A 24,602-nucleotide genomic window follows, 5' to 3' on the forward strand; every position below is an offset into this window, starting at 1 on the left:
CACACGGTTGAAAACAAATGAATATGCCATCATTGGAAAAGACACCGCCACCCCAAAAAAATGTTGACCTGCTTTTTTTCTCGATCACTTGGTGCACTTTTGAAACATGGGCTTTCATCTTGTAACTCAATTGTTGTGACCAGTCTCGTCAAACAATCCCGTTAATGTCATGGGATGAACGAGCATAAAAGATTCATGGACGAATTGCCAGTTTAAAAGCTATACAATCTTCACATCGGTTTCTTTCAATTATTTTTCCTCTCTCTCGGCATATAATTTGCGAGGGTTATGTATATTAAGAATTACTTTTCGATTGGGTCCCTTTTATGCATTTTTATTTTTAAACATTTTTGTTTGAAATGATATTTGTAACTTAAATTGTTCCTTTTTTCACATAATACTCAAGATGTGCAATAATTGGTTTTTTGTTAATGATTTTATTTTTTTGGATATACACAAATAATAGTTGAAGATATGAAATGCATTTGATAGTAAATAAATCCAACCATTGAAGAAAAAGAACAAAACTACAGGGGTTTAAAGTTTCAATGTGAGCTAATAATTAAACGCGGCACTGTAAATTACAATTTAACTTTAGTTTTCTCATGAATACGAGACTTTTCATGTAACCAAAACAAAAAACAACTAAAATAAATTCGAACAACGTTTAGAAAAGAATGGAAAAATTCGAAAACTACTAGTTAAGTTGCGTTTGCAATTCTCTTTAGAGAATTATAGTTTTTAGGGAACCAACAAAATTACATTCTTAAATATTTTTCATTTTTTAATTATTGCCAGTAAAACTTTGTTTTACTGTTATAATGGTTTTACTAAAATTTGTTTACTATTCTAGAAAACAAAAACATTTCATTTATTTTGTTTTTATTTTTGTGATTTGCTATTTTAGCTTAAATAGTTTTTTTGATATTTGTTTTTTTTTTTTTTTTAAATTAAATTTTCTTCAACAAAACCCAGTCTTTGGAATAAATTTTAGTCAGCTTAATAATAGTTTAAGATCAATGAAAAGAAAACTTTTTACCTCATTTGGATATTGTATATGTCAACCCAGAAATTATTTTTAAAGTTTAAAACACTGCCAATATTAATGCAAATATAAAAACAATTTTATGTGCATGTCTTCTACTCGAAATAATAATAATAATGAGTTAATGGGAAGATTATCTTATCTTAAATACGTATATATATATATAAACACTAATAAAAAAACGTACACCTCTTCACTTATGTCATCGTATTATATCGCATTGGACTCCCACCCTCGCTTCCTGTTGGACTAGAGTCAGGAAGGAACTCACTGCTATCACTGCGCCTTCTATGTGGAATGGCATCACAAATACTCTCAATCAGACGCTGTTGGAATGTTTTGTATTCCATATCGACGGATTGTGTTTCCCCAAAATTAAAATCAGCCACTTCTACATTAAAGCTGTTTAATGACGTACAAAAATATTACTTTCTAAAAATGATCATTTTTAAAATTTAAATTTAGAACTTACCGATTCCTACTTTGAATGTAGTAGGATACACCAAAAACAATTAAAATTACTGCGATCAAACTGAATGATACAGGAACAACAATAACCGAAAGTTGTGACTGCTTTTTCGCTGTAAGTAAAAACATCATTTAAATTTTAAAATAAATAATAATTTTAATAATGTTAATTATATGCCAGTCAAGTATACTATGCTCCTTCCAATATGAATAAAGGATGTTTCTCTTTTTTTGGACACGAATATAGCACATTGAAAAGAGTACAAGTATTTTTTTGATTTTAATTCTTTATTACTTGAAAGTAACGGTTCATTTTTATGTTGTTACTATGACTACCTTATATGGTAATACAAATGTGTAAATGATTGAAAAGTAAAATACCGTTTTGCGAAAAATTAAGATTGTTTGTAATTTTCGTTGTTTTTAGCTGGACATAAATTTAGCCCGTTTTGCAATCAAAGAGTGTATTTTTAATTTTGTTTGTTTTTTTAAAAAGAAAATAATAATTTTTGAAGGTAATTAAATATTCCTTTAATGATCTGTGTATATTAAAAAAATTAGTTAGTCATGGCAAAAGGAAAATGTTGCTCAAAGGAAAAAGGAAATGAAGTCAAAAGAGCGGACGGTAACAGACATTTCTGTTATTTAAAGAAGTTTGGAGTGATTGAAAACGTTAAACAAACCCCCCGAGCCAGAAAGACAACTACGAATGTTTCCTTAAGGACCATAAGGCGCCGATTAAATGAAAATAATCTACGTGGGTGCGTTGCTCAGAGAAAACCGCTTGTATAAAAAAACAATTAGTTTTTGGAAAAACGTGTTTTGGAGAAATGAATCCAAATTCTGCCGGTTCGGATCGGTTGACACCAAAATGGACGAGAACGTGTACAGAGATATCCTGTGGGATCATATGATACCCTTCGCAGAAGACAATTTGCCGTTATTATAACGCTTCAAGAAAGACAACGACCCTAAACACACTTCAAAGTTAGTGAAGTGTGCCTTAGAGTTGAATAAACTAGATGTTTTGAAGTAGCCAGCACAATCACCTGATCTTAACCCGATCAAGAATTTGTGGAATAATGTTGAACATCACATTGAGAAAAAAAAACAATTTAACACAATTGTGGCAGGAGATTCAAAAAACTTTGTATGCAAGTTCAAAGTAACGATGTGGCAAACTTGCCAAAAAGAATTGCTTCTGTACTGCAAAATAAAGAATACTAAGAAAAACTTAGAATTGATTACGGAAAGTAAAATTTTATCAAGAAACTGTTGAATGTGCTTAATTCATGTCCAGGTAAAAAATTGATGTTTCTACATTCCATACTTTTTTCTTCTTATAGATGTTAACATATTTGATGAAGTACTTTGAAAACATAGTGCTATGTATATGTAATGTAAATAAAATATAACTAATTTCATAATAAGAAAACAAATTGAAAATTAAATGGTTTTATTTTCTTTAACAAGTGTGCTTAATTCTTGTCCACTGTATGTAAAAATATTTATATTGCCTAGGTGTAAGGAAATATTGGAAAACTTCGTTGTTATCAATTTCAAAATTATCTAGAGAATAATAATTTTTTTGATTAACGAACAAATGGTCTTAGAAGACACTCATGAGCATCTGTCATTAATAGTTTGTTTTGTTTGGGAGTAAAAAAACAAATAGAGTGTGTGAATTCGGTGATTGGATTTTAAGCTTTTAAAAACGGAATTAATTTTTGCATGATGGAATTATTTATTATAACCTCTAGCCGAGTAACTAACAACTGAAATAAGTTTAAATTATTTAAAAAAAGAATGGGTGCTTAAAGTCTAAGATAAGTAGAAGGAATATCTACCCTTATCTATAATTAGATAGTAACCAATATATTATTTTATTTTTATTTACACAAATCGGGTGTATAATGAAAGACCATGACAACTGATCAGGATTGCCTGCGTTTGAAGTGTATAATCATTGTTAAGTGTAGAAAATTGTTCTTATGTGCTATTTAGCCTGTTCTTATTTTAAATGATAGGGCGTTCAAATATCTATCTAATAGAAGAGGGAATTTTAGTAGCGCAGGGCTGTAAAGAGGATATTTAAATTGTAGTCATATGAATTCAAGAGAGAATTCTAGTACCTCAACTGGAGATTGGGTTCCAACGCCAGTGCAGTGTTTAGGGTAGCAACCGAGAGAGGGGGAGAGGTGTTTCCTTTCCTTCATCCAGACAGCAGTGGAGAATTTTCCAAGATGGAATCAACAGTGGCGTCAGTTCCAGTTAGGTTGAACTACTAAGTGAACACCATATAGGGTTACTACGATATATTCGAAGCTCAGGCCTGTAAGGAGCGGTTATGCCGACTCTTGCCCTTGGATTTAAATTAAGGACTTGGTCTTTATGGTTAAAGAACGTGCGTCAGGGTGACTTCGTGACCACATAAAGAAAACCTACCTTCAAAAACCAACAAGAATCGGATACAGACGAATTTACAACCCACGCAAACGAAGTAAGGACAACAATCTTCGGATATACAAGTGGAATGTTAGGTCTACCAATAGCCCACGTGCAGTCGAAGAATTAGCGGAGGCTATGCTATAAAGCAGACGTCACCGAAATCCAGGAAATACGCTGGGATGGGCTAGGCAAAAATAGAATGAAAAAATCCGCTATAGTGACTGCTACCCAGAAAAACAACAACGCCTATTTGGATGCTGCTTTGTCATTGGCTTAGACAACAAGTCTTGAGCTATATGTGCATCAACGAGGGCCTCATGGCCATCCCCATCAAGTCTAAATTCAGCAACATTATAATAATATGCGCACACGCCTCCACAGAAGAGAAGGATGACAGCACCAAGGATAGATTTTTGAAGCTGTTGGACGAAACATATGAGTAGTGTCCTAGGTACGATATTAAAATTGTCCTGGACGATTTTAATGCCAAGCTATGAAGGGAAGACATCTTTGGTGGAATATTTAGGAAAAACAGCCTGCACGACAACACTTCCGATAACAGATTCAGACTCACCGATTTTGCTGCAGGGGGAAACGGCATGGTAGCCATTAAGCGTTTTTTATAACTCAACATCCACAAATTAACTTGGAGTTCTTCACAACAAACTACCATCAATCATATTGACCATATCGCGATCAACGCCAGATACGCTTCCAGCATCATGGATGTCCAAACTTTCCGAGAAGCTAACATCAGCTTGGGCCACTACCTAGTTGTAGCGAAGGTAACAATTTGGATTTCCAGACCCTAAGCAAAACAGATACAACGTCGAACTTCGAAGTTCTCTGCTGGTAACACAATGTATCGAAAACCAGTGGCAACATTGCCAAGATGCAATCAGAGAAGCCGCCTCTACATGCTGTGTTTCAAGCAGCCACTAACAAGGAAGCCTCTGGTTTGTTAAGGAATGTCGGCAGGAAAATGCAGCCAATAAACAGGTACATAAAGCGGCGCTGCATAGAAGGACGAGATCTGCTCACGAGCTCTATTAGCATAAGAGGAGAGATGAACACCGACTTTTCAGAAGGAAAAAGAGAAAGCATGAGAAGCGTGCGGTCGAACATGTTGATAGGTTCAAAATCAGGAATGAAGTTCGAAAGTTTTATGAGCTGGTGAAACGAAATTAAGTTCTAACAAAACCGCTGGAAACAAGCTGAAGGCTTGAATGTCGACGTCTTTACAGCTATTTTTCTGTAGAAGAGACCCTCTAAACTGCACCAACTATAGAGGCATCAGTCTTCTTAGCATCGCTTACAAAATCTTCTCTGCCGTAATATGTGAACGTCTAAAACCCATCGTCAACAACCTTATCAGATCTTGGAAAAAGCTCAAGAACCTGAAAATCACATCAACCATCTCTTCATCGATTTCAAGGCCGCATCTACAGGGACGAGCTGCATAGATCCATGTCTAGTTTTGTAAAACTAGTTTGTTTGTGCACCCTGCACAAACCATGGCCATGGAGAATTCACGCTGCTCCATAAAGGTAGGAAACAACCTTACAGAACCATCAAGGTCTTAAACAAAGTGATGCGCTGTCATACGATTTCTTTAACATTGTCCTTGAAAGAATAGTGCAGAACTCCCATGTCAACACTAGAGTCACTATCTTTCAAAAATCTGTACAATAAGTGGGATATGCTAATGACATTGACATAATTAGAAGAACTTAGCGTAATGTCAATGGGTATTTTGCGAGTATTGAGGAAGAGCCAGCTATTTGGTTTAGCGTTTAATGAGGGCAACAAAGCAGATGCTGTCATCAAGAAAGGTCGTACAACACCGAAGTCTAGGTCAAAAAATCACCATCGACAGACGTAACTTTAGCTAAGTACTTTGTCTAACTAGGCTCCGCTATGAACACAGAGAACAACACCAGGGCTGAGAACAAACGAAGAATAACTCTTGCTAACCGTTGTTTCTTTGGGCTCAGAAAGCAAGTGAAGTGAGTAGTAAAACCCTTTCTCGAGCAATCAAAGTGTTGCGTCGCTATATATGACCATATTCATCCAGCAGAAGCATAGTCAGACAAAATGGGAAAAAAGCACCTTGGGTCTTTTCGAGAGAAAAGTGCTTCGCGTGATCTAAGGTCCCTTATGTACAGAAGGTCAGTGGAGGAGAAGTTGGAACGACGAGATGTACGAGCTGTACAGCGACGAAGCCCTAGCCAAAAGGATAACAGTCCAACGACTGAGATGGCATGGTCATGTAGAGCGCATGGAAACCAATGCTCCGGCCCGGAAAGTCGGAGTGGAAGACTTTTAGTGCGAACTGGAGAAATTTAGCTAGGGACCGAGCTAGATGGAGAAGTTTCTTGGGTGAGGCCCTACTTAACTCAAGATTGGAAAAAAAAGTTGTTGACATAACATAGGGTTGCTTGCATTGTTGATGTATTATTTTGATTTGTACTTACCTTCATAAAAGTTAATGGTGACTTGATTGACTGAGGTAGTAATTGGATTCCTGACAAAAAATAGAATAGTCTTGCTTTCGGCAAACCATCGTCGCAGTTGGAATGAACAACTACTAATTGGAATCCAAATAGAGCAGGTTTCGTTCCCGGTCAAATTATACGGAGCTGTAATCAAAAACTTAAACGTTAAATAACTGTTAAAATCAAAACAATTCTTGTTACCATCATAGACTCTGTAGCAATACTCAAGGGGAGATGAGCCTTTGCAGGATAAATCTAAATTTAAAACATCACCATGTTGCAACCAGTTTTTACCGTTTGATGAAAATTCTCCAACAGGAACTGGAAATTAATAATGTACTTCAGATTTTCGAAAGTAGTTTATACAAATAAAATTAACTCACGTAGGGATATAACTCTTCTATTAAAATATCCATATGTTTTCTTTGGATCAGCCGCGACCATTGATTTATTAAAACAAATATAAGGCAATTGAGAATTCAAAGGGTTAGCAGTTGTAGGTGTCAAATATTCATCAGAGGCAGAGTGTTCATTTAATGAAGCCATATCGATTCCCAAAAGTTTCGCATTCGCTGATGCAGTAAGATTATTGAAATTTGCTATCAATGCTGCAGTATCACGTTTAGCTCTAGGTTTTGGCGTTGTTGATGTACTAGTTGTATTATTCGGAGGAATTGTGGATGAGGATGTTGTTGTGCTTGGAGTTGTTGTAGTCTTTGGAGTCGTAGTGGTGGTTGTAGTTGTTGTTGTCGATGTTGTTGTTGTGGTTGTAGTGGTTGTTGTGGTTGTACTTGGTGTGGGATTTGGTAATTTATCAAATGAAGCAACAACAAGAGCCTCAATATCATATGTAGAACCGATGTTTGAATATCGGTTTAAATAAGTGAATCCATCAGTTACTCCAATGTATGTGCAATTTTCAAACCAAAATGTTTGAATATAAGTTGCATTTTTTTTCAGGAATTCCATGTCACTTTCTTTAAGGGCGATTGTATGATTGACCGGCTCATTATAGGCGACGTACTCTTCTTCTCTGACAGTGCCATTTTGTGTCAATGACATATTTCCATTTAAAAGTTCAGTAACTTTGAAGTGAACGCTTTTTTGTGCTATCGAAAACCAAAAAATCATGTTAAATCGTTGGACGTTTAAATTAACTTCGTATAAACTGGGTTTAGTTCCTTTTGGGTAATTAATACTCCAATTACTATAAGGCTGATCTGTTTTGAAAACCTGCAGATTAAAAAAAAGCATCATAGATAAAAGTTTTAAAACAAACAAATAGTGATTTTCAAGGCATGCCACAATTCGCACACTTTCATGCCCCTTTACCTTTCCTTTAATTCTTAAAATAAGTATACTCAATCTCTACCCAAAAATAGCCACATACAAAAAAAATGCCGAGCTTTGTATAGAACTTTTTCAACTTAACAGTAATGGATTTAAAATAAAAACAACTAAATTTTAAAGAGGGTTATATTCTCTTATATATGGTACATAGGTTAGGTTAAAGTGGCTGCGGATTCAGAATCCACGCACTTAGGCCAAAAGAAAAGGTCCATTGTGATACCACATGAATCTAGAGACTTACTTCTTACTTGTTCAGGATTGAACAACATTCAATATATTTATCATCGATTCAAACTTTTTTAAATTATTTCGTTTATTTCAATCATTCAAATCATTCAATTCATTCAAATTTACTTTAAAATCATTCATACTTAAGTTCATAAAAGTTATATCATTTACACATTTTGCCAAACATTCAAACCATACACTATGTTATTTCTAAGAATTTAAGATTTAGTAAATATTATTTATTTATTTCTGTAACATCTACAAGCAGTCTTACAGCTAACAGATTATGGTAAAAATAGATATTAATATATGTATATAACATTATTAAAAATATAAATAAAAGACTAGCCTTAAAGGAATCTCTCGAAGAACTTAAACAAGAACAAGGGATGTATAAAGTGATAATAACGAGTAGGGGTCACAAAAATCAACGCAATTTCGTTTAATAAAACCAACAAGTGAATTCGCTCTATATAGTCAACATGACATTTAAAAAAAAAGTTGAATCAAGAATTATACCAAGATCTTTGATATTTTCTACACGGGAGAGTGTGTTAGACTCGATCAAGTATTTAAAGTCAATATGAGTGTTTGATTTAAAAAAAGAGATAACATTACATTTTATTATATTTAACTTTAAACTATTTGAATAACACCATTCAACCACCCGATTTATATCGGACTGAACACGATAGCAGTCATCAACACTTTTTATATCAAGAAATAATTTAATAATATAATAATCGGCATATAGGAGACACTGGGAGTGATTTATGGCTGACGTAATGTCATTGATAAAAATATTAAAAAGAAGAGGACCCAAATGACTGCCCTGCGGGACACCAGAAGTTCATCCTATAGACCTCGATAGGAAGTTATCAATGACAACTTTTTGAGACCTACCTATGATGTATGACGAAATTGTCCAGTTAATGTATTGCCTACTTAAATCTAACGGTAAAATTCATGCACAAACTTTTTATCAGCTGCACAGTTATTTAGTTTCACTCAATTTTAATCTCGCATTCTCTTTTGTGGTAAAATTTCTTTGCACCTTGCAATCAAGAATTTATGCGAGCATCGACCTCTTGGAATTCAATCGTCAAGCTGTGCAGACATGGTAATATCTTGTATTACAAAACACATAATTATAACAAATACAACATACATACAGTGCTCCACAAAAGTCTGCGTACGATGAATTATTGAAAAAAACTGCTGTTATTCACAAACGATGAGTGATACAAATTTTTGAAAGGTATATTTCAATTAAACAATATTCAAGGTTTTGATATATACTAATATAAATAAACTAAATATTCTCTATTAAAATACAACAAAACAAACAACGAAAAAGCTGTGAAAATCTTCCACAAAAGTTTGCGTACAGAATGTTTTATACTTGCATTACATTCTATTTAAGTAACGGTTCATTTTTTTTAGCAAAACAGGTTTGTTTCTTCGGGCTTTGTTTGCGCTTATCACGTGTGGAAAATAGTTGTTTGTAATTTTTTTTCGCAAAAAACTATAAAATGGCTAATAAAGAGTTGAGTTTAAGTGAGCGGCAGTTAATTATTGATTTGAATTTAAAAGAAAAAAAGTCCTACTCAGAAATTTCAAATAAAACTTCAAGAAGCCGGTCAACGATCCAAACGACCATAAATCGCTACAAAAACACGGGAAAAGTTGAATCAAAACTAAGATCTGGCCGACCATCGAAGCTCTCTATAAGAGATAAGCGTATTATAAAGCGGATGGTGGACCAGGATCCCCTCACAACGGCTAACTCGGTAAACGTACAACTTGAAAAACATAACAACATCAAAGTGCACCCATCAGAAACGGTAAGAAGAGTAATAGTTCAAGGGGGGTTGAAGTCATGCACACCAAGAAAAAAACCATTTGTCAATAAGATCAACAGACACAAACGACTCTCATTCGCAAAGGAGTATGTAAACAAGTCTCCGGAGTCGAAATATAACATTTTTGGGTCTGAAGGTCGTTTGAGGGTGTGGCGAAAACCAAACTATGCCCTTAATCCTAAGTGCACTATCAAGACAGTAAAGCACGGTGGTGGAAGTGTTATGGTATGGGGCTGTAAGGCGTCTTCAGGAGTCGGAAAGCTGGAAATAATCGAAGGGATCATGGATCAATATGTTTATATTGACATCTTCAAACGAAACTTAAAAACAAGTGCCGACATTTTGGGTATTGCAAACGATTACTATTTCCAGCAAGACAACGACCCCAAACACACCGCACATAATACACGTATGTGGCTGGCATACAACACTCCCCATTTGCTACAAACCCCACCACAGAGTCCAGACATAAACCCTATTGAACACCTATGAGATGCTTTAGAAAGGTAGATCCGCATAAACGATATACAAAATAAACCTCAATTAAAAGAAGCATTATTATCTGAATGGAATAACATAACCAGTTCTTATACAGAAAAACTTGTAGGCTGAAAGGATATCCGACGAAATACTGACACCAAAAGTAATAAAGAAGAATAATTATTTTTGTTTTTTTTCTAACGTTTTTTTCATATCTTTTACAGCAGTACGCAAACTTTTGTGAATAATTTTTAAACTTTTTTTGTTTCAATTTGTTTATTTCTGAATAAAGACAATTTTTTTTTTATTTATGTTATAAAAAATCAAAACCTTGAATATTGTTTAATTAAAATATACCTTTCAAAAAATTGTATCTCTCATCGTTTGTAAATAACGATTTTTTTCAATTTTTCATCGCTGTACGCAAACTTTTGTGGGGCACTGTATATTTAACATATTAATATGTGCCCATAAACTCTTCGTTTTGTTGGTTATTTCAAAATCGAGTTAATCAAGAATAAATATATTCGTTCGCAAACATTGTGGTCCTTCGAGCCGGATTATAATTTATTGAATTAGATCAAAAATCAAAAGTGGTATGAAAATAATGTTTCATATTGATTGCATGAATCTATATATGTATGTACATATGTATGTATGTAGTTACTCCACTTGCAATGTTTCGTGAACTTTATTAGGCTTTCAAATTATACGAGTATTTGTAAAATTAATTTGAACTTTAAAGCAGTGAACATTGAGTGCTTTTATTATAATTAATAATAATTTATCCGCTCATTGTTCGCTAAAATTGAACATAGTTTTTCTTTTTGCTGAGAACATATATATATATATATATATATATTGAACATTAACTTGTGCGATGGTGAGTGCATTAAAAGTTAAATTTGGTAATGCTAAAGGGCGTTTAACTCGGGTGGCAGCATTCGTAGGGACAATTGATGAATCTACACCAATAGAAATGCTATAAATTTGGTTAGGTAAACTAGAAACCGCGTGCACAGAATTTTCTGCTTTCAGAAGTCGATAAAATCGAAAATGAGTTTTCGGCATACGAAACAAAATATTTTGTAAAGAATTCTCAAATTGTCAAAGCTATTCGCTAAAAAGTAAATTCCGATGGAATTTCTGCTAAAACATCTGACGCTATAGATCGTTTAGCTGATCAGCAATCGATATTTCTAAAAAAAACTAGGTTCGGCTCCGTCGTCTGCCAATGATTTGAATACTACAAAACTTCCCTCGATAATTGTGCCACCATTTAGCGGCAGCTATAAGAACTGGCCTTCCTTTAGGGATCTTTTCTTGGGATCAGTTGATACGAGCAAAAATCTTAGTCCAACTCATAAATTTCATTATTTAAAATCCTATTTGCGCTATGATGCAGCTTCGATTAGTGATAAAAACTATCCCGAAGCATGGGACCGCTTAGAAAAACGTTATGATCAGTGTCAATTAATCGTACAATCATTTATAGAAACCTTTTTTTCGCTTCCTTCTGCCAGTGTCTCTAATGTACAAACATTAAGAAAAATATCTGACGGTGCCGATGAAGTTGTGCGTGGGCTAAGTGCTTTGAACAAATCGGGCCGCGACCCATGGCTTATTTATTTGTTATTGAACAAACTTGATTCCGATTCAAAAGAATCTTGGGTAGAACATATCGGCTCTCGGGAAGATTGCACAATAATAGAATTGTTCGAATTCTTTAAAGAGCGCTGCGATGCTCTTGAAGCATTCCAATCTCTTAACAATCTTTCGGTAACATCGCGTACAAAGCTATTGAATAGCATTCGGGTACATTTAGCTGGGCCTTCAGTTTCAGCTCCAACACCTAAATGCCCAATGTGTCAAGACAGTCATATCCTTCCTCAGTGCTCCAAATTTGTCGGGTTAGACGTTTAATCTCGCCGAAACTTTGCAAAGACAAATCGTTTATTTTTCTTCTTCTTTCTTCTTTTTCTTCTTGCTGGGTAGTTGTTGAAAAATTACCATTCATCGTTTCGTTGTCGGGTGTGCAAATCACGCCATCATTTGCTGGTGCACCCAGTTGAAATCAATAATTCAAAATCATCTTCTGGCTCTAATCAATTCAATTCAATTACCGTTATCAAATCTCGCTACATCTAATATACTGGTCATTAATAATAATTCGCTTGATCTTAGCTATCGAAAGAAAACTCTTCTACCAACCATCTGGAAATTCTATAGACTGTCGTGTGCTCCTTGATTCCGGGTCACAGTCTTCATTTATTGTTGAATCCTTTGTTCAAAGAATCGGTGTTCAACGTACTCATGCGAAAATTCATATCCTCGGTTTATCATCAACAGAGATAGGATATACCAAGGGTCGCATATCCTTAAATATTCATTCTCGTTGCAACTCGTCATATCTGTTCGTTGATGCCGTTATTCTCGACAAATTGACTTCCAATTTACCATTTAAATCCATTGACGTTTCATCTTGGTCTTATATTTCAAAGCTTGAACTCGGAGTATCGACATAGATAACTCGTTGCAACGGCCCTGGGTTTCGAGGAAGTTGCTCCAGCAAAGCATTCAATTGTGGTCGACCAAGCAGAAGAACACTTTCGCCAGACATTTTCTCGTTCTCCAGATTTGAAGTTTGTAGTTCAGCTTCCATTTAAAACACCAAATCCGTCGTTCAAAAATACTCTTTCACTCGATGATTCTCGTCTTCATGCAATGGAACGTCGTTTTAATCAAAATCCAAAATTGCGAGAGTTGTATTCTAATTTTATACATTGGCTTAGGTCATATGACTCGAATTCCTAACGATGAAATTAAGGTCTCTAGTGGCAAGTGTTTTTATTTCCTCATCATGCAGTCTGGAAACCGGACAGCTCGTCCACAAAATTGTGTGCCGTTTTCGATGGCTCAGCTTAAGATTCAACGGGAAAATCCTTGAACAGTAAACTGTTAGTAGGCACTCCGATTCAACGTGATCTGATAGGTGTGTGTTTACGCTTTCGACGACATACATCCTTTCGTGTTCACGGCGGACGTAGTTAAAATGTTTCGCCAAATTTGGATAGAGGATCCCCACGCTGACTACTAGCCGGTTGTTTGGCTCGATTCTCTTTCCAAAGAAATAGAACACTATCGATTACGTACCGTTACATACGGTACAGCACCTGCTCCGTTTTTGTCCGTTCGCATATTAAAACAGCTTGCAGAAGATTACCAATCCGAGTATCCAAATACAGCCCGTGTTCTTTTGGAAGATCTTTATGTTGACGACGTGATGACAGGGGCAAACTCTACCAAGGAACTCATCGAATTGCAGTCGGGATTAGTTGTTCTTCTATCAATGGCCAAACTTCAGCTGCGAAAATGGAGTTCTAACTGCTGGTTACTTCTTGCTTCTCTTCCAAAGGAAGATTGTGAGTACACTTTCTTTGATACAGAACGCTCAAAATCGTTTGTTAAGGTGCTTGGTACGCATTGGAAGTGATGAATATGCTTTTCGTATGTCAAAAGTACTTCCAACCATTTCACTGACGAGGCGTTCATTGTTGTCAGAAGTGTCGCGGATATTTGACCCATTAGGACTGTTAGCGCCTTCAGTCGTGCTTTTCAAAATCCTCTTTCAGGAATTCTGGTCTAAAGAATTTAAACTAGGATGGGAGGACCAGCTGCCTCTGGGATTAGCTGACCGATGGGCAAGGTATAGAGAAGAGTTCGCCTGATCAACCTAATCAAATCAACAATTTCGTACAAATTTCCAAAAACTATGGCTTGGTGCGACTCTGAAATTGTGTTGCACTGGCTCTCTTCACCTCCTCGTCGCTGGGTTACCTTCGTCGCCAACAGAACCGCTGCTATACTGGAAGTTACGCCAAGGAGTTGCTGGCATCATATATAATCAGAGTCAAATCCAGCAGAATCTCTCGAACCATCACCTTTGGTGGACTGGTCCATCATGGTTGTGTCTCGAGGAGAATGCATGGCCTGAACCCAAATTCGTGACTTTACAACAAGAAGATAACGATATATTACACGAACAAAGACTATCTCCGCATCAAGTCCTCCAAACTTCAGTGAAAAAGTTTGATGTCATTGATCATATAATCAGTGGGATGTCGAAATTCAATCCGCAAGATTGTTTTCAACTGCAAAAGATGCTTCAAACTGCGGAAAAGTACTACTTCGCAACTAATGGATTTGCCATCACAAAGGATCTCGCAAAGTAGTACCTTCTCGGTGTTATCAGAAGCGTATAACGAAGATGTTGCAACGTCACTTGCTAAGGACAGCATCGTATGGCACTTCATTCCCCCATCTTCACCCCAATTTGGCGGTCTTTGGGAGGCAGGTGTCAAGTCCGTCAAGTTTCACCTTCGACGAGTAGTCGGAGCAACGATTCTTACATTTGAAGAAATGTAAACCGTTCTCAATCAAATCGAAGCTGTTCTGAATTCTCGTCCTCTTTGTGTTATATCCGATCAAGATTTAAACCCTCTAACCCCCGCTCATTTTACCACCTTAAACACGCCACTAAATCGACTTCCACATTGGAATCACCTACAAAATATGGTCCAAGGTCTTTGGAAACGGTGGCACATGGAGTATATCACCACTCTTCAAGAACGGCTAAAGTGGAAGCACCAGAGTCCAAATCTAAAACCAGGGGACCTTGTTATTATGAAGGAACCAAATCTTCCCCCACAACAAAGTAGCTACTTGGCAAAATCACAGCAACAATAATTTAAGATACAGATGGTCGAGTACGAGTTGCAACTGTAAAAACGATTGGTGTACCCATGTCCTGAATCTCGTTCGATTGCGAACGAATCAATGGACTGTATGTATAAATGTTTTATATTTATTCTTGATTAACTCTATTTTGAAATAAGCAACAAAATTAAAGAGTTTATGGGCAATTAATTTGTTAAATATATGTATGTTGTATTTGTTATAATTATGTGTGATACAAGATATTACCATGTCTGCTCAGCTTCGATTATCAAAAGATGTAGTTTGCGTCTTAGTGAAAGAGCAGGGTGAGAAGGTGAGAGATTGTTTCTTCTTCTTCCTCGTCCATACAGATCGTGCAGAAGTCATATGAGACTACACCAAGTCGTATTGCGTATCTGCCTATAAGACAGTATCCCGTAAGGACACCTATTAGGGAGCTAATATGAAGTCTGCTTTGAGATAACATTTAGGGTCGTCATAGCAAGAGTGAAAGCGGATGTGTCAACGTTGGCGAAAACGCCCTCAATATCCAGGAAGGCCACCATACTATATTTCTTTTGCTCTAGGGAGTATTCGATAGTCCTTAACAGAGTGTACAATTCTGTTTCTACCGATTTCCCTTTGCAGTAAGCATGCTGAGACATCGATAGCCTTTTATCAATGCTATTACGTACATGGATATCAATCAATCGTTTCAGAGTTTCGAAAATGAATGATGATAGGCTAAAGGTCTTAGATATTTAGGGTTGACATGCGAGCATTTGCCTGACTTGGGAATGAAAACAACCTTTACTTCTCTAGATCGCTGAGGTATATAGACCAGATCTAGATCAATGATGAGCAAAGTTATATCAATGGTAAGTTGTAGCTCAGCTGGTACGATTTGATCTGGACCTGGAAATTTATAAGATTCTAAACTGTCAATTTTTCTTTTGTAACAAGACCTTGAGGAAAAGTTAAGTTACTTGCGGGTTAGTAAGCATCTTCTTGTTAAAATTTTCTCTAAAATCAAAATTATTTAGGTATGCCACGTATTTGTGGATGCATTGATAGAACGTTAGTTAACATTGGTGCACCAAACAATTTTGAAGCTGCTTATGTGGATAGACATGGAAGTCATTCAATAAATTGTATGTTAGTATGTGGACCTGATTATACGTTCTATTATGCCTATATAAATTGGAAGGTTGCACGATTCTAGGGTCGATTTGGAAATGGTTTTCGGGCTTTTTCCAATGCCGTTTTACTTGGAGATACGGGGTACCCTTGCAAAGACTGGTAACTTACACCGATTTCACAAAAAACTTCTCCTGTAGTTGAACGTTATAATCGATCACACTAACTCACTCGAAAAATAATTGAAAATTCGACTGATATATTGAAAGAAGTCCCATGTTTAAAACATATGGGATTACAATCAGCGGCGACGCGTGCCTAAAAAATGTAGTCGTTCAGTTTCAAAATTCTTATTTGCGATGCCAAGAAGTCAAACAAGTCTTTTTTTATATAAAAGTACATTATAATGTGGTTTAATTTTTATGTGAATAATAAATAGGTATGTGATGATTAAATATATTTGAATGTTTAGTATATTGTTAAGGTTAATAACAATAGACATTTTACGTTAGTACTTTTAGCTGTTTATTGTTCAATTGTAAGCATTAAAAGATTTGATAATCTATTTTGGCCCATAGTTGTTGCAGAATAGGTTTTTATTCTTTTAAGGGTTGACAACGACCATTCAACAGACGAGGTTGTTAAAGGGAATGTAAGGACAAGTTCACATAATTTGTATATCTCAGGGAAAACTGAAACCAGATCATCTATGCCCCAGCTAGCCGTTTTCCTCATTTCCTTCATTCCACAGTAAAAAGAAGCTTTCCTCGTTCAAAACTGATCTGAATGAAATCTTCCCTAGGAACGACGTGCGTCTCATTTCTCATATTCGAAAAAATAAAAAAAAAAATGTTGGATATGTACCCAAATAAATAAATAAACTACTTACCTACGCCCTAGCTATCCGTTTTCCTTATTTCCATCATTCTATATATTAAAAAAAGCTCTACTCGTTCAAAACAGATTTGAACGAAATGCTCCTTATAACGAGTGAATTGTTTTTTTTTTTTTCTTTTATGCTTTCTATGGGCTCATTTCGTTGCCAAATCGTATGAACGACTTGGGTAGATACACTGTACAGATCGGTTGAGTAAAACAAAACAGTAGCAGGTAGCTAGTTCGTTTTTTTTATTTGGGTAGTTCACAGAAGGAACGCGCGAGTTGGAAAATGGAAAATATGTACGTATACATTAGATATAACTATAAGGAATGAAGGAACAGTATGATTATGAGGTGTGGGTTAATTAGATAGAAATTAAAATAATGTCGCCTGTAAGCTAGTCGTTCATGCACGACTTGAACAATATGACACCTCGCCACTGATTACAATCTCGAAAAGCTGTAAATATAATCAAATGTTGTGTAGCTTTAACCAATATTTCAAAAACTTCAAATGATGACACCATCGAAATACCAGAAACCAGAGAAAATGAAAATAACTACAACAATCAACAAACGACGAAAATGAAGGACATGCTAATATAAAATATGCCTTAAGCAATTTTTAGTAAACAAATAGCATAGCAATAGCATTGCATAAAAAAACGTTGAAAAAATTTGTGATTTAAATTTTCAACCTACAACTTCTAAGCATAAATAGTGCAGCAGTTAATTGTAGGTTTACTATACAATTTGTAACTCTCATCACAAATATGTGATCCCACTTATTTATAGTTGGTCCAAAGCAAATTACAATTACAAAACTTGTGATTGTAGATTACAAGTACGAATTTGTGGTTGTAATTTGTAAATTGGTGCAATAGGGCACAGGTCGAATAACATCACAACGTGTCAGGTCATAACAAACATCTGTGGTTTATTTCACCAAATTACAATTACAATCCCAAATTTGTAATTGTAAACTTCAATTACAAATTTGTTAACTGATTTTATGTTTCACAAACTACAAAATTCAATCCAACAAATTTGTTAGACAAGATACTCAAAATAGGGGAAATTGTAATTTCCATTGAGAGACGACGTAACGACATTCTTAAGAAATTTTCATAAACTGAACAAAATTCTAAATATATTTGAGTTGGTGGAACATAAACTTACAAACAAAATTTATTTCACAAATTTGTATTTGTAAACTACAAACAAAAAAACGTTTTGGTGAAACGCAAATAATGAAATTTCTACAAATGTCCGTTTGTAATCTACAACTACAATTTTGTAAAACAATTATCACGTGAAACAGAAAAAAATCAATTTTTCTATAAAATTTGTTAAAAAAAGCACTTGTTATTTACAATTTGTAAGTTGGTGAACAGACCAATGGCCTACGATAGATTTAAAGCGCTCAAGATGCTTGCTTTGATTGATAATCGGTGTCATAACCGCGTACTGTCTAATAGGAATACACGCAAAGAGGCTAGGCGTATTCTCAAACCTGTATAGATGAGGAAGAAGAGACAGTTCTTCACCTCCGCGGTGCCCTGCTCAAAAACGCAAGAATTACCTAAAATAATTCTTCTACAATAATCTAAACGATCTCAATTTTATTAACATAATCAGTCTTTCACGTATTCTTAGAGACTCAAACTGGTTTAAATGAGCTTAGAAGAAAGTCTGAAGATGTATGTGATATCAAAATCAGCTATTAAACTGGACTAGGTGTGTCCTACTCCATCAAGAGCAGCCAGTTAAACCTAACCTAATAGTCAAATAATTCATCTAATTTTAACAAATAAGTACAAAACTGCATATAAAGAAAAATTGGATTCAATTTTATGAATAGTGTGGAAGTCAAACAGTTGTTGATATTTGATTTTTTGACATTCAATGAACCTACTTACTTTTACAACAAATATGCACATTTTATCTTTTATCCTAATTGTTTGGCAATCTTTTGCTGTTGCTTTAAATATGCAATTCATTGCGTTTTCTATCCTAGTTAAAGTAAGTACATCTAAACTCTATACACAAGTGAATTGAAGTCAACGAGCGAATAATTGGACACATTGTTTGTTTTATTAAGTTAATAATGTACGTATAATATCTCATACGAGAAAAAATGAAAATGAAGACGTGAAGTAAACAGTAATCTATTTATTTTTGCACTGACAAGACTAGCTATTCATGTTTTGATTTATTTATAGAAATAAATAAGAAAAATAAAATTATTTCAAGTTCAATCGAACGTTCTTTCTTTTCCCTTGACAATTGAGAGTGAGCTACGTTCTTGTTATCAATAATTCCTAAGTTTTACCTACTGACACAATTTCTGATTAAAATTGTGGATTATAATTTATGCATTTTATAAAACGCAATCATGTCAGTATTATTTCCTCAACTTTTGTTTTTGTTTCCCTATAACAGCATCAACAATGCTCGACTACTAAACAACACAAGATGTTTGCGTTTTTTTTCTCGGTTGATGTTTTACTAAGCATTACTTATTTTGTTAATAATTTTAAAAACAAAGGATTACTCACCGCTGAGTGTGGTGGATTGGCGTTATCATTCCAATTGTATTCGTAGTTTCCATCTCTAGCAATTCTCCCATCTTGGTACAGAGTTGCTGTGAAATTAACGTAGGCCCCTGATACCAATGACCCCGTAAATTTGATATCAACTTCAAATGCTTTCACTGGATTATTTATTTTCCATGATTTTTTACATGAAATTTTCATTTTTGCGAACAAAAACATTTTTTGTAGGTAGATGGAAAGAAAAAAGTAGGCGGATGTTGTAACAATCAACTTTCTGTTTTGTTATTAACTATTTACCTGATATAACTGATATTATAAGGAAAAATAGGGTAGATATCTGTTTTTCTAGCATAGTGCTGATGATCAAGTATGAGATCAAATTAAATATTTTTAAGAACTTGAAATTCGGATACTTTTTGATAAATTTTGTATGAAAATTAACAAAAAAAATATTGACACTTAATAATGGTTGACAGTTTTGTTGACATAAATGGTGTTAGGGGTATTGCCATATATTTAAACTTAAGGTTGAACGCACATTTGATTAAGTTATTTTGTATCGGCTTAAGGTGTTTTTCTCTTTAAGTTTAGAGCCATAGAGGAAATGTATTAGAGGTAATATATTTCCTCTAAATGTATTAGAGATAATATATTTCCTCTATGTTTAGAGCAGAGAGTGAACTGTCAAACCAAACCAATGGTGGCATTCGGGGATCAATCCAAAACTATTCGGATAAGTTGAAAATCCATATGGATCGCAGAGCCAACCCAAGCTACCAGTTTCCCACACACGGTCGATTTTAGATCAGTTAGGTTCCATTTGGATCTTCGGCTCTGTCGTGTATGGCTAGCTTAACACGTATCTTAAATCTGAATTTCTAATAATAAGGGGGTAGTATTAAATGACATTTGTTAACAAACGGATAACTTATTTTACGGATTTTTGAGTACTTTCATTCCAAAATATTTGACATCAAATTTAGGTAATATGAATATTTGGTTTTGCGGATTCTACTCATTTCTTAATTTACATTTAAAAAAAAAAAAAAACAATTTTAAAGCACAAATCAATGCGTTTTAAGAACTAGACAAACGGGTTCTTAGATCGAAATACCGATACTCAAAAATATGCTCCAAGTCGAAGTCATAGCACAATAAGATGGCTGTGTTTTCAGCTGTGGTGTTGTTTGTCGATTGTTCGACTTTTGTTTTAGCACAGCATTTAAAATGCATATTAGTATTATTTAAAATATTCAAAATAAGAAACTGAAAATTTCAAGAAGCCATGTAAAAATAGTTTAAAGTAGATATTCTAATTGCAGTTTTGTGTAGAGCGTGTTGATGGGATCAAAACAAAATAACTGAGCTGACCGAATTGAAAGCCAACCAGCATTTGACAGGTGAAAGTGGACAAAATGGGAATTGAATATTGCATGTAGTTTTTCCATTTTAATTAGAGTTTTGAATTGAATTTCTTGTAGTTGTGCCAAACATGACAAGTAAATTGACAATTATCAAAAAGTGCAAAAATAAATGTTCAGGTGTGTTTTAAAATTAATTCCAAGAGCTTATGCTTGGACTTTGTTTAGATCTTTTTGACAAAATAACCAAAATACAAAAATCAAGTTTCTCCATATTCCCGCTGTTTAAAAATGAATTATATTTTTTCCACCAAACCTATAGGAGGTCAAACATAGCTAAAGAGCTGGAATCACTTTCAAGAGGGGTTTTCTATGGTAATGGGAATAGAATAACAATCGGGGTTGTCGATTCATTCATTCTGGCTGAATGTGTTTGTTTTGTTAAATTTAATTTTGAAAATAACATTCAATTCTATAATTATTTACAATAATAAAAAGAAGATTATCATGAAGCTGTATTTTATTACGTTCGCCATAGCCTGAAGGTGGCGTTGAAAGTTTTATATACAATAGTTAAGTAAAAAAAAACTGCAATAGCTAATGGTGCCGCAGTCAGTTTTCGGCAACATTGCCAGTGTGTTCAACAAACATTGTGTCTTATATAATTCAAGTTCCACCTTTAGTTTTATGTGTAAACGCAGCATATTGGTGAGTTGTCCAATTTAAAGAAGTGTCAAAAAAGTTAATATTCTCCTTATTCCCATAATTTTTTTTGCCACGACGTGTGGACTGGAAATGCTAAAAAATTTCTGAAAATCATAAAAATAAAATAAATTTGTTGCTAAAAACATGTCGAAAGACAGTGGGAACCAAAAAGAATTGATTATTAAATCAGCCTATGCCGATGTTAATAAATTCGGACAAAATGGAGAGTTCGAAAAGGCAGTAAAAGCAGTCAACAGAAGTCAAGAATTTAAATTAGTCAATTGTTGGTCTTATATTAATTTTTAATGTTCTTCTAGTTCTTGGTATTGCACCGGATGACCAAACGGCGCTACATTGCAAGGTTATATGCTTGATTCAAGTTTCCAAACTTGAAGAAGCTTATAAATTTATTGAAAAAAATAAACTGACTTCCTTAGTCTTTGAGCGAGCCTATTGTGAATATCGTTTGAATCAACCTGAAAAGGCTTTGAAGACAATTGATGGCAGCGAAATAAGCCCACTTCCTACCAATCTTAAGGAACTTCGTACTCAGGTTCTGTATAGATTGGAACGTTTCGAAGAATGTTATGAATCCTATAAGGACATTATTAAAAATACAACCGACGATTACGAGGACGAGAGGAGGACTAATTTGAGCGCGGTGGCTGCAAATTTAGCATTGGATGAGGTAAGTCTGAAAAATGGAATAATTATAACCTAATTTATAATTGTGTTTTTATTTCATAAGAAAAGAGAAATCCCTAATCTTCCGGAAGACACTTACGAAATGTGCTTCAACGGAGCTTGTGCTCTTGCGAATCGCGGTAAATTTCTCGAAGCAGAAAAAAAACTAAGGGCTGCAGAAAAACTTTGTCGCGAGACACTCGAGGAAGACGGAGCTTCAGAAGATGAAATTAGAGAGGAAATCGATGTGATTCGGTAAGAATTGAAATAATGTTTTTCTTTTGTTAACTTACAATATTATTTCAGTGCTTATTTTTGAACTAACTTGACAAAATACTAGTGTTCGAAATTGAATACAAGATTTTGTTAATCCTATTTCAACATATTAACTGATTATAGCTATGCTAACTTTTTTAATTTGCAAATGTGTTTCAGGGTTCAAATAGCATATTGTCTCCAAATGCAAGGCAAAATTAAGGAATCTGGTGTTGTATACGCTGATTGTCTTAAAAATAAGCCCAAAGACCCAGCACTTGTTGCTGTGGCCAGCAATAATTCAGTCGTCATCAACAAGGATCAAAATGTCTTCGACTCAAAGAAAAAGATTCGCTTGGCAATGGCCGATTCTTGTGACCACAAATTGACTTCGCGTCAAAAGAAAATCATTGCTTTGAATAATTGCCTGCTTGCATTATTTACTAATGCCAACGATTGTCAAAATCTTTGCAACAAGTTAATACAATCTAATCCCGATATAGAATTTGAAGCGGTCTTAATCAAATGCAGTCAGCTAGCTAAGGATAAGAAGTACAAGGAAGCTGTCGATGTTTTAACTAAATATGCCACCGCCAATGAAAAGAATTCATTTGCTAGTAAATTTGCAATCATTCAGCTTTTGTTGTTGCAAGGCAATCGCAAAGAAGCCATTGAGGTTCTTCTTTCTCTCGGAGAATCTAAATACAAACCTGGAATTGTTTCAGCTTTGGTAACCCTTTATCTGGGAACTGACAACAAACAAGCAGCGTCGGCTCTTTTGAAGTCTGCCGTTGATTGGTATAAAAAGAACAACGTAAGTATAACACTTATATTTTTCTTTCAAAATTGTTGCTAACCCAAACTACAGGTAAGTAGTGCGGATTTGTCCGACATGTGGCGCCAAGCAGCCGAGTTTCACCTTCGTGGTGGTGCAACTGAGACGGCTGCAAGTTCCCTTGAGGAACTTCTTAAGTTGAAGCCAAATGACATGAAGGTCATTGCTCAGCTTGTTATAGCCTATGCTCAAATCAATCCGAAGAAGGCTCTCGATGTCAGTAAAAAACTTCCTGCCCTCGAAACATTGACTACGGCATCCGAAATTGACGCTCTTGAAGCGGCAAACTGGGTCATGAGTACCAAAGCCGCCAAAAAGTCAGCTAATGCAAAAATCGAACAATCACCCAGTACCCCCGGAGATGTTCAAAAGAAAAAGAAAACCAATCGCAAGAGAGTTGGGAAGTTGCCAAAGAACTACAATTCTGAAGTTGGACCAGACCCAGAGAGATGGCTTCCTAAATATGAACGGACTGGTTTCCGTAAAAAGAGGGATCGTAGAGCCAAGGATATAATAAAGGGCTCACAGGGTATGTCAACTGGAGCTGCAGATCAATAGTGAGTGAAAATAATCGAATATTGTACTTTGATATATATAAATTATACTCTTTTTTTTAGTGATATGTCAAAAACTCAAAATTTGAGTAAAAATTCGCCAGTGACTCCGGTGTATCAAGAAACCACTCCTGGACCACGCCAACAACATCGTAAAGGTGGTGGACACAACAAGAAAAAGAAGGGCAGACATTAAACTCATTAAATGCATTTATCTCTTTTTTTTAAAGAACTTTAATAAAATATTCAGGCATATTTGTATTTCTGCTTACTTACATATATACATATTTTGTTTCTTTAATAATTATTTTGCAAGCCACTCTAAAGCCTTGTGCCCTGAGAGTGAATATTTATATTTCTGTACTTGCATGCACAGCAGACTAAAGCGAGAATCATGTCGCTATTTTCAGCCAATAATGATAGGACTAAATTTATATATATATACATAGTTAGACAAACACAAGATTGAATACAAGTTTCTGTAAAGTTGGCAAAGGCAGGGCTTGAAACTAAGACCTCTGGCATGACAGTCATACGCAGTTACC

General features: G+C 35.0%; 2 protein-coding genes across 2 annotated transcripts; one reads left to right on the forward strand and one right to left on the reverse strand.

Moving 5' to 3' along the window:
- Nucleotides 1-927: 927 nt before the first annotated feature.
- LOC129938494 (uncharacterized) lies at nt 928-20,124 on the reverse strand. Its single transcript, XM_056046099.1, has 7 exons — nt 19,961-20,124; nt 19,667-19,821; nt 6,840-7,689; nt 6,658-6,777; nt 6,436-6,600; nt 1,518-1,626; nt 928-1,447 (listed from the first exon to the last, which is right to left on the reverse strand). The coding sequence occupies exons 1-7, from the start codon at nt 20,013-20,015 to the stop codon at nt 1,243-1,245; spliced, it is 1,659 nt and encodes a 552-aa protein (XP_055902074.1). The 5' UTR covers nt 20,016-20,124; the 3' UTR covers nt 928-1,242.
- A 1,641-nt stretch (nt 20,125-21,765) lies between these two features.
- Nucleotides 21,766-24,340, forward strand: LOC129940799 (signal recognition particle subunit SRP72). The gene is made up of 6 exons (XM_056049281.1): nt 21,766-21,988; nt 22,047-22,417; nt 22,478-22,668; nt 22,849-23,482; nt 23,537-24,060; nt 24,121-24,340. The coding sequence occupies exons 1-6, from the start codon at nt 21,874-21,876 to the stop codon at nt 24,251-24,253; spliced, it is 1,968 nt and encodes a 655-aa protein (XP_055905256.1). The 5' UTR covers nt 21,766-21,873; the 3' UTR covers nt 24,254-24,340.
- The last annotated feature ends 262 nt before the right edge of the window (nt 24,341-24,602 follow it).

Source organism: Eupeodes corollae, chromosome 1 (assembly GCF_945859685.1).
Source record: "Eupeodes corollae chromosome 1, idEupCoro1.1, whole genome shotgun sequence".
Taxonomy (NCBI): Eukaryota; Metazoa; Arthropoda; class Insecta; order Diptera; family Syrphidae; genus Eupeodes; species Eupeodes corollae.

Bases quoted from the DNA above. Each gene is read 5' to 3' on its own strand.
- LOC129938494 (XM_056046099.1), bottom strand. From the start codon at position 20,015: ATGCTAGAAAAACAGATATCTACCCTATTTTTCCTTATAATATCAGTT. The intron at 19,822-19,960 runs GTAAATAGTTAA...TAAATAATCCAG, and splicing joins TATAATATCAGTTATATCAG to TGAAAGCATTTGAAGTTGAT. The intron at 6,778-6,839 runs GTGAGTTAATTT...ATTAATTTCCAG, and splicing joins TAGAAGAGTTATATCCCTAC to TTCCTGTTGGAGAATTTTCA.
- LOC129940799 (XM_056049281.1), top strand. From the start codon at position 21,874: ATGTCGAAAGACAGTGGGAACCAAAAAGAATTGATTATTAAATCAGCC. The intron at 22,418-22,477 runs GTAAGTCTGAAA...TTATTTCATAAG, and splicing joins CAAATTTAGCATTGGATGAG to AAAAGAGAAATCCCTAATCT. The intron at 23,483-23,536 runs GTAAGTATAACA...CCCAAACTACAG, and splicing joins ATTGGTATAAAAAGAACAAC to GTAAGTAGTGCGGATTTGTC.